This window comes from Macadamia integrifolia, chromosome 14 (genome assembly GCF_013358625.1).
Source record: "Macadamia integrifolia cultivar HAES 741 chromosome 14, SCU_Mint_v3, whole genome shotgun sequence".
Classification (NCBI taxonomy): domain Eukaryota; kingdom Viridiplantae; phylum Streptophyta; class Magnoliopsida; order Proteales; family Proteaceae; genus Macadamia; species Macadamia integrifolia.
The window spans coordinates 2,746,342-2,757,222 of NC_056570.1; the positions used below are offsets into that span (position 1 = coordinate 2,746,342).

At 36.2% G+C, this 10,881-nt stretch overlaps 2 protein-coding genes across 3 annotated transcripts in view; both read right to left on the reverse strand.

Annotated features, from left to right (window-relative positions):
• Nucleotides 1–1,061: 1,061 nt before the first annotated feature.
• LOC122061173 (plasma membrane-associated cation-binding protein 1) lies at nt 1,062–2,737 on the reverse strand. The gene is made up of 5 exons (XM_042624379.1): nt 2,533–2,737; nt 2,285–2,436; nt 2,022–2,111; nt 1,842–1,926; nt 1,062–1,732 (listed from the first exon to the last, which is right to left on the reverse strand). The coding sequence occupies exons 2-5, from the start codon at nt 2,390–2,392 to the stop codon at nt 1,329–1,331; spliced, it is 687 nt and encodes a 228-aa protein (XP_042480313.1). The 5' UTR covers nt 2,393–2,436; nt 2,533–2,737; the 3' UTR covers nt 1,062–1,328.
• A 5,646-nt stretch (nt 2,738–8,383) lies between these two features.
• LOC122061570 (tubulin-folding cofactor D) overlaps nt 8,384–10,881 on the reverse strand; it is a 33,638-nt gene continuing 31,140 nt past the window's right edge. For both annotated transcript variants that reach the window (XM_042624898.1, XM_042624899.1), the window contains one exon: nt 8,384–9,063. In XM_042624898.1, coding sequence (XP_042480832.1) covers nt 8,779–9,063 — 285 coding nt within the window. In that variant the 3' untranslated portion in view covers nt 8,384–8,778. The remainder of the gene's footprint in view (nt 9,064–10,881) is intronic.

The window sequence follows — 10,881 nt, forward strand, 5'->3', positions numbered from 1 at the left end:
TTGGTATCGATAAAAAAATCAATGAAGTAAACAGCTTCACTAGACACAGTGACGCAAAAGATTATCCATTATTATTATTATTATTATTATTAGAGAAAAAGCGACATGATCATGTGGCTCATTTTTTCATTTTTTTTGCTAATGATTGGTATCCAAGCCTTCAACTTGATCAATCTCGTGGGCTCACACTGACTCCACAATCCCATGGATTAGGTCATATCGGGGTTGAATGAAAACTATTCAACTTTCACTGAAAGCAGTAAAGAGCACTAAACACCTACTGTGAGTGGCCCAAGGTGTGCCTAGTGAGAGTTGAACTTAGGACGTCAAAGTTTACGGCTCGTACCACACAAAATTACCAAGCACTCCCATAAAATAAAAATCCATGTTGATACTCTTATGCATGCTCTTATTGGCCTCATGCTGGTGCAAGGCCACGTGACTAAACTACGATCTCTTGCCCTTATTATTATTAGTAATCTAATAAAGTGTAGCCTCTGCACCTAGACACAGGAGTTCATAAAATTACGATCCAGCCTTAAAAGAAAAAGATCCCGTTCATATTGATGCCCTTGGATATACTCTCATTGGCTCCCACATTGATATAAGGACCACGCGGCTGGGCATAAACTTATTATTATTATTATTATTATTATTATTATTGCATTTGCATCTTCAGTTCCAAGACTAATTTAAACCTCAAACCATGTTGCGTGTTGGGAAACCCATGTGGTGCCCAACTTCATCTTTATCCTGTCCCCCTCTTCCTTTATGCAATTACACCCCACATATTAGAACGTTTACTATTACATTGTTGAATAATGGATGATCAAATGAAAATAACACCTCCCCATGCTTATCTACATTCCCATATATAATTAATATAGAACCTCATATTATATGGCCAATTGGCCATACTTACTTTTATAGAGAGAGAGAGAGAGAGAGAGAGAGAGAGAGAGAGAGCTTTACATGTGACAATGAGAGGTTTCTCTTTTGTTTTTATGAGATTACACCATAGATGAAATAGAAAGAAACGAAAGATGAGAAGAGAGAACAAGTAAAAGAATCTCCTCACCATCAAAATAAATAGAAACACGTGCATGCATGCACAACAACAACAATATAAATCTCCATAAAAACTTAAAATCAAGATCAAAACAGCTATATAATAAAAGATTACAAGGAGAAATCGAAGAATAACAAATCATATTTAACATCAAAGAGAAGAAGAAGAAGGAAGGGGAGGTTGATCTGAAACTTTATAGAAAATTACTTAATTTTACACATATTGATCATCTTGATCATGGGCTTCATCCAATATACCTTCAAGCCTTTAGTGGTTCAGCTTCTTCAACGTTGGGTGGTTCAGATGAAGTAGGAACCGGTTCCGGTTCAGTCGATTCGGTTTTCTCAATCTTGGTCTCCTCAACCGGAGCTACAGTTTCTACAACTTTCACTTCCTTCCCTTCTTCTTCTATGGCTATCTCCTTGTCCTTCCCACTAGTCTCCTCTGTTGTTATTGTAGTTTCTGTCACTGTCTCCGTCGCCTTCGTCTCTGTTGTCTCTGTCGCCGTCTCCGTAGTTGTAATCTCCCTTGTTGTCTCAGCTGGTTTCTCCTCTGTTGCTACAAAGGTCGAGACCTTCTCTAACACAAACAGAACTGGCCCTGAAACCAGAACTGGCCCAAACTTGGTTGATGCTTCAGAGACCTGCTTCGATCCCGGGAACTCTACAGAATCACAGATACATATAATAACAATAGCTAGATTTAATTTAATTTAAAAAAAAAATTGATTAAAAGATCTAATTATAAATCCAAAATCAATTATTTTTTTTACCAATTTTCACTAACTCTTCCAGGAAAGTTTGAACTGCTGTGGGCTTTTTCTTGATTCCTGCCTCCGTACGTTCCTTGACCAAGGTCTGCCCAAAAAAAAAAAAATCCAAACAAATTTAATAGTGAAAAATAATAAATGGGTTTGATTTGAAATTTGAGAAGGAAATTAAAATAAGCTGACCTTGATTTCAGTGGAGGAAGCTTCATAAATTTCAATTACTTTGGGTTGGAGGTCTGTCTTCTTCTCTTCAAACTCCTTGTTGATCTCTTCCTGAACTCGAAAGAAAAAAAAAAAAATCCAATATAAAGAAGGGTTGGGTTTTTACGTGTGAAAAGTAAAAGTAAAATTTATAAATACGTGAGCATCATTGCTTTTTTCATGACTAGTTTTTAAGGATGAGTTATACCTAAGTTCTTAATAAGTTAAGAAAAGAAAATCATTACCTTAGATTTGTCGAAAGACTCGCTTGCTTCAGTAGCAGCTTTCTTGTTGGGGTTCTTCTCAAAAACCTTCTTGATCTTTGGAAGAACCTTAGATTTCCAATAACCCATATCGCTTCTCACTTCAAAAACTTCTTAAAAAGAAAAAAAAAAATCTACAACAGCCAAGAGAAGAAAATTAAAAACATATCTTCCTCATCATCATCATAAGAAGAAGAAAATAGTAATAGTAGCTATGAGAAATTCCATACCAGAGATCAAAGAAGAAAGAATTTCCTTCCTTCTCTCTCTCTCTCTCTCTCTCTCTCTCTCTCTCTCTGTGTGAAGTTTCTGAACACCGATGAGCTTCTCTTTCTATGTTGCTCTCTCCGCGTTTGTTAGTCTCAAAGTCTCTAACCAGAGATAGGCCAACGCACAGGAGAGATATTTATGGTTAACGTCCCATACAAACAAAGGCTTAGAAGATGAGAGCGTGGCAGCTGAAACATATAGGCCTACGCCATTCCCAATCCACCCAATTATGTTCCCCTCAAATTATCAAAATGCCCTCAACTCCAATTATTAAACTATTTGGATTGATTTTGAAGCAATTAAAATCAATTCGTCCTCATAAGGGTGTCAATCAATCGATTCGAATCGAATTGATTTTGGTGTAACAATGATGGAATCTGAAATCAAGCCAATAAGAGAAGATTCAATTTCTCTTTTGGTTTGGTTTCTCTTATCATTATGTTATCGGGTTGGTTTCGGTTTTCATTTATACATAAAATAATACTGTTTTTATTTAGATTTTCTGAAGTGGTTATTAGGTTGATTTCGGTTTAATTTTTCTTGTTTTAGTGTTAATAGGTTTCAATTTTGTACTGAATTTACTTCATGTATATTAATTTAATCGATTTTTATTTCTTAATACACGATTTGGGTTCTAACCTAAAAAAATAGATTTTTCCTAGTAGGATCCAAAATTATTATTTCTAATCGACAAAAAAATCAAAATTGAAATCAATAAAACCATGTTATTGAAACTATTTAACTCGTCTAGATTTGGGAAATTAGATCCAATTCAATAAAAAGGTTCAATTTTGATTTTTACCTTCCGTATTTTCAATCAAATCGATCAACAGAATTGAATGGATTAACACCCTTAAATTAAAAATTGATTATGTGATAAAAAAGAATATCTCCTAATAAATAAGGTTGAGACTGTCTTTTCATATTCACCCAAAAGAGGAAAAAATAAATAAAAATAAAATAAATCTGGTCTTTTTGATAAGTTTGTCCGTGTAAACTATGTGTTTAATTACTAATTAAAGTCGTCGGTTTCCCGTGAAAGGATGAGAATGAAAGGGTAATTTCGTAAATCCAGTGGGCTCTGATGTGTGTCCTTGGTGTGATGATGTGACAGCTGGCGATGACCTTTAGACAAATGGGGCCAGGGTGGCAATATCAGATGTGGGCCCCACAAGGTTGGGATGATCCTTTAAAATGTCGATCTGTACAAAAATTTTCCTTTGCCACTCAACTTCTCTCACGTGGCTTCGCTGGTTCGGTTTGAAAACCCGCCGTCAATTTACTGTGCTTCCGAAAATGCCCTTCCATTTCTTCCCAAATTACATAGATTGCCCTTGTCTGGGCCCCACCCACTCATACTGAACCGATATATTAAGCAAAGCATGTGATTGATGCATGGGAACTTTAGGGAAAAAGACAAAAGACACCCGCAATTTTCGGCATCTGGTTTTGTGGTTGGGGTGGCAATTTGGTAAACTCACACACAGGCCCGGCTGTTCAAACCTTCATGAAGTAACAGGTTCATTCCTGGTCGGGCTAACAAAGACACATTATTAATGTGATAAATCTATTGGCCTGATTATCACAAAATCTCTTTGCGGATTGGAATCGGTCATCGATGCTCTTTGATCCTTTTTTTTTTTTTTTTAAAAAAAAAAATCACAAATTTATATGATCCAATCTTTCAGAATCAGTGGAAGCCAACTCATTTTTAATTCTACAACATGTCCAAACTATCTAGGTTCACCTAATCGTGCACCTTCAGATATAGTTATTAAAATTGGACGAGAGTGTATGGTTAAGCTAGGTTGAGTTTGGTCATAGAAGCATCTAAAAAAAAAAAAGAAAAAAACTAATTTTCCCACACTCACAATCAACCGATGGATTTGGATGGTGTCCATAGGATATTGGGATATAATGGTGAATATAGAAGTATAGAACCCAATCACACACAAACTTTGAACTGGCTATACTTGTCCGGTCTGATTATAGTCCAATTTAAGAAGTAATGATGATCAAGCAATATTTTGTGGACTAGAATGTGATAAGTAATCATGAGGAGATTGGATCAGAATTCAATAATTTATGTCTTTCCACTTGTCCTTGTCTTGGAAGAGTTGATCCCAGCAACCATTGGTGAAAGCAACGTTTAGGTTTCTCATTGGGGACCAGACTAGAGAAGGATCATATGGGCCTAGGGACAGTACTGAACGGTCTCTCTGTGTGTGTGGAACTACTGTTTCCATTTTCCCTTTTGCCCCCTTCTTGTTTCAGTTTGGTTTTCATCATTTCAGTACTACCCCTGAGATAGACTCTAGGGTTTTTTTTAGTCAACCACAGTTGAGGTCACTGGTAAGAATCTTGATTTGGATCGAACCAGACCAAAAACAGACCGGACCAGATCTCAACATTGCTGGGTTATGATTAACCAAACTGGACCAGACCTCAACATAACTAGGATAGAATCTTGCTAATCTAACAAGGGTTTACAAACTTGGAATCAAGATCTAGATCAGTTTTAAAACTGATATATACAAAATCGGCCTGAGTCAAATCGGGGGAATCAGAATCAGCCTCAATTGATTCCAATCTAGACCGGCCAGAATCAACCCATCCCTTGTTTACATAACTTGTGGGGGCTCTGGTCACATTTCCAATGAGAACACTTCGTACAAGATCTTTTGGAATTAAAATCTTTAAAATAAGAAGAAAAAAAACTATTTTTCCCCATATGATTGGCTATGTGACTCACAAATACATGACCTTAGTATATCTTTGGGGTCTAACTTTTGCTTTCACGGCAAGGGATGGTGTAAAGTGGTCCACTCTCAAGAAGAGTTTTATTAGAGTTACAAAGAAAGTTTTCATCCATAATTTAATTTATGGGGGAAGGGTTCTCTGAGCCATCAGGGTTTTCTATACATTCTCATAGAGTGTAATTAAATTAATTTTTAAGAGAATAAAAGAAGGAAAAAAATCACTACAGGTTTGGCATAGACAACCCCAAATTGAGCGGATGGAAACAGACTATTGTACCCTCCCCTTGATATGCACTGAAAATGATCCTGAATGCCTCCTCATTGGCCCACTCAAAGATATTTTTTCCTTAATTTATATTTAGATTCTCAAATAATAGAACAAGATAAAATAATAATAATAATAATAATAATAATAATAATAATAATAATAAATTCAATTCAAGCAATCTCCCCAACCTAAAAAAAATAAAAATTGGATGATAGGTTTGGTCAAAATATCAAATTTTTTCTTTAATGAAAAAGACTCTAAGGTATAAATCTTATCCAATTGGATATTCCCTAAGGCAAGCGAATTATAAGAGTCTTATCATTCAAGTTGAGAATTGATGGTGTTTCATTTGAAGAGAAAAGGTTGGGCACACTACCTACGTACCATTGATACCTCCTACTAGCTTGCCACACACGAGTGGTGTGCAATCACATATGTGAACGGTTCATGCTTCAATCCTTTGTCCAATAATCTAATAGGAAAGTAGAAATAATAATACACATCTTTCCACTCTTTCACAACCAATGACTAAGCGATGGTCGTGTATCATATATTTGATACACGGAAGTATATTCATCTAAAAAATATATTCAACCTATAACATTTAAGTCTTTTAGAATGTTTCCACCAAAATAAAAATAAAGTCTTTTAAGAATGTAGAAAATGTTAAATCATCTCATTCACAGCTTTAGTTTTCAATTAAGTATACAAGCTTGTTGAAGTGGCCAGATTGGAATAACTTGCACGAGTAGTTAACTTAGTTGTCTCTCCGGTCAAAACATTATCTCCCAACTAATCAATCTGATAAGGGCAAAGGTTTGGCTTCCATGGCCCATGAATATAACGTATCAATGATCCTAAATATCTACTCATTGGCAGCTTAGTTGATTCTTAAATTTTGTTAACATGTTCTCTAAGGGTATCAATTATGAAAATCGAAATCAATCATTTAAAATCAAATAAAATCAAATTGTAAATAATCGGTTTGATTTTGATTTTAAAATTTTAACAATCAGTTCGGTTTAAATCGAAAATTGATTGAAATTTTTAAATATATTGTAATATTTCTTATATATATATATATATATATATAAAAACTTAGAGAGAGAGAGAGTTTTGTCCCTTTCTCTTTCTATCTCTTGTTCTGTCTTGCTATCTCATCTCTCATCATCGTTTTGTTTCTATCGAATTTGATGAACTTCCACACTCTTTCAATGTTGGAATTTATAAAAAATTTAGCAACATTTACTCAGTGTGTACGTAGGGGTGGGTGGGGAAGGAATGTTGTGAAGTTGTTTTGCAACTCTGGTGGGCGGGTAGGCTACCTTCCATACTTTGTGGTAGTGTCACTGACGTAGCTTAGCGTCTGAGAAGGGAATTCTTAATGGAGTGATAGGGACCGGCTAACAGCACCTTCTGAGAGAGAGAGAGAGAGAGAGAGGTTCTATACTTCTATAGTCTATACTGTACAGCACATATGAGGTTTAATTGCTTTTCTTTATAGGAGAATCTGCCCTTGTTTTGCTTATGAAAGCGGCTAAAAAGAGTAAGAAATTAAGAAACTAATTGTATTTGATTCCTTAATCATGGGTTACCTGAAAACTGTGTGCGAAGATGACTCTGACACGCTTTTTATCATAGATTGGATTTTGATTAGATAATTAAAAAAGAAAAAAAAATCTAAGTACCTATTAACATTTTCTTGTATAAAAAATTGAAACTTGAACCTAAACCTAAAGTCACCTTTAATTGATTCTTATTCCCTCCATTCATTGATCCACCGATTTGACGGATTCCTAACTAATCCAGATCGATTAGATCAGAATTGGTCGGATCGATTCAGATCCCAATTTTGATTGATTCTGATTCGATCGAAATCAAAAAACAATAACAAAAAAACATGCAACTTTATCCCAATTTAATGGGATCAATTACATGAATCCGTAGATTCACAGAAAAACAAAATAAAAGACAATCAAAACAGATTTGGGGAAGAAAGAGATGAAAAAAAAAATGGAATAAGAGGAAAAAGGGTCAACCCAACAACCCATCCAAATCCTGATTCTTTTATTTTTAATCCTTTTCCTATTAGAGTAAAGCATATGACAGGGCAAATCCTTTCTAAATTCTGATGTGCAGGTGAGGCATCCAGTGGGATCAGCTTCTGTGTCCATGCGTAAAACCATCATAGGAATTATTTGTGCATATAATGTTTCACTGTGTGCAGGGGTGAGCTTGTGACACAACAGTTAAGTTATACTATTGCAACATGTTAGTCACAAGTTTAAAACTTGAAAACAACCTCTTCTGCAATGCAGGAGGTAAGGTACTGAGTTGCTAACATGTTTCACTGTGCAGTGTCTAGACCATTTTTTTACCTTCAGAGAGTATATTCATAGGAAAAAGTTTTCTTTCATCGGAGGCTGAATGATGGGATGATCCAGATGTCCCCCCATCAGTCCCCACCTCCCTCCCTTCCTTGTCAATGGGCCACGGCGACCACGCTTGCTTGCACCTATCAGCTGACTCTATTGCTTGCCGGTTAGCGACACTGCTTCACTTGTTTCTATATGATAATATGCACCTTGGTTGCCACGCTCCTTGCGGCTCCATATTCATATTTCAATATCCTATAGTTGTTCAAGTATGCCATGAATGAATTTTATTACAAATTTACAAAAGTATCTAATGAAAAGAAAAATCTCAGCAAACAGTCTTAGAATTCATACTAAATATAGCATACTTGCTCAGCTAAGGAAACAATAGAATCAGAATAAACCAATCTAACCAAAAAGAAATTTTTTTGAAGAGGCTGTCACAATGAGAATTTACAGTATTCTTCAATCTCAATGATGAAGAAATAAAAAGGCATTCCATAGATCAGAGAAGAATGATGAACAAATCAGACCATTCAAGCTTTGATGAGCCATTCTTCAATTCCTGCAGAATACCTAATGAACTGGCTCTAATTTGGATTCTAACTACTGAAGATAGGGCACATATATTGATACCACATAAATAGTTTTCATTAGATTTCCGACCCTGGATACAAAACTACAAAAGCCACTTTGAATTTTGGCAAGAGCCTCAAAGTAACTCATAAATAATGGGGAAAGAAATAGAATGGTTTTGATTCCCACACATACTCCAGCAGAAACGGTACATCAAAATATCTGGTTTCAGAACCCAGATGAGCCAACTAATGAGGAATATGATGCATTTTCATCAGCTGTGGCTCTTTTGTCATTATTTTTGTCTGACTCTCTGCTGCTAGTCATCAAAACTCTAGTTTCCAAGCCAGCAATTTCATACAATTGTGACCTTTGGTGCTTTGCTTCCTCTAAGTCACCATCCCAACAAGTTTCATAAAGGATTTCAAGTGCCTTCCCCATTTTGTCCTCTGCCACAAGATTACCACTTTGCAAGAGCACAAGGTACACCTGATCAGCAGCAGCCTTCCGTATCTGGAAAAACAACAGTACAGAAAACTGCTCTTAGCATCTGAGGCAAATTAATGAAGAACAAAACAACATTTTCTATTATGGATTTGAAATTGGAGAATACTATAATGCTTGAAGTAGTATATTAGTTGCAGATTTACTGTTTTAGCAGAAAATGGAGCCACTCACATCATCCAGTTACCACTGGGGAGGAAACTTCCCAAGAACATGTAGACAGACAACATGGACCGACGTTTCACCATTGAACTCAGTAGCTACTTATAAAGAGGGAAGGTCACTACACTAGCAGGTGTACAGAGTCTCCACACTAACCACAAGATATGCAACGTGGTATATTGGATAGGTTGGAATTTGTACATGGGAGTGGGTATTTAACAGGGGTGGGCCCATCATTTTTCCCCTCTGTGTTTGGGCACAGCATTCTTTTCCCCACAAAAATTATATTAAATAAAGTAAAGCAGGGAGATATTTCCTAATGAGATTCAGTGAATCACAGCAAACAGTACGTCAACTCTTCAATGGAAAAGGATTGGGAGTTAGAAATACTAGGCCACAAGGTTATGGAGATTTTCAATGAGCATTAGAGTTTACAGCTTGGGGAGAATATATCTTAGAATGGGCTGGATGAAAATAGGTGGGACATGAAGGATGGGTAATAGAGTCACTTTACCATAAAAAAGATTTGTCTGTTCTTATAGAGGTTTGATATGAGATGGTAATGGGGAGAGAATTAGGAAGTGGGAAGACAAATAGACTTTCCAGATTTCATGCAGTACTGGACAATAGAGGTAAACCCAATCAGGCGTGTGTGGGAATCGGAGGACAGGACAGTTTCAGATTTTGGGTTTAGGAGGGAGTTGAGGACCTCATTGTTTGTCATGAGGATGTCTTTATATCTGACCCGGACCAAAACTCTAGAGTACTGAGTTCAAGCGCAAAAGATACCCATCATTTTTTTTTTATCAATCTCACAACCTTGACCAGATCAAATACAACCTAGATCAGTCCCTAAACCCCCTTGCCACTTTATATTAAATTGGGAATCTTGTACTCCTAAATAAAAGATGCTAGCATGGGACATTGGTTTCAAAGAGGTGAACAAGTGCTACCTCACATGTGCCTTTTACACTGGATGCAGGGAGAGACAGTAAATCATTACTTCATCATTGTAAATTCGTGAAAGAAGCATGAGCCCAATCTTAAGGTTGTTTGGTTGTTTGGCGTCTGCTAGACATTTCCTTTCCATATCCTTGACATGCACTTGACCTCTTTCCAGAAAAGAGGCAAGCTTTTATGAAGATAAACTCTGATGGAGATCTTTTGGAGTGTTTGGGAGGAGGCATGATTTTCAACATGAAAGATAATTAAGGGGGAACACTGGAGATATTCTCATGAATCTCATCTGACCACAAAAGGAAGATTATAAGCACACATAGAAATTCTTCATTTCAGGGCCCCTTAGTTTTAGAAACTCAGTGATAGATTGGCAGGAGATGGGATGGTGAGACAGTTGCTATAAGTTGGAACATTTTGTGGTGGCTGACAAGTGATGAAGGGTCCTCTTTTCTTGTGGTTTGGATTAAGGTGTCTTTGTAAGAGGTCTGTTGTTGTTGTTGTTTCTATTTTAAATGTAGTATTAGATGATTATATCTGCTTTGTGACTTTCATGTTTCTTTGAATAAAATCTGTACTTTTGTAGATGAGGAAATAAAGGAGCCACAGTGCAAACCCATGTAATACAAAAATTCAGGATCCATTCAAGACTAAGTTTTTTTTTTTTTTTGGAGGGGGGGGATGTGGTAAAATTATGTGGGCCATTAT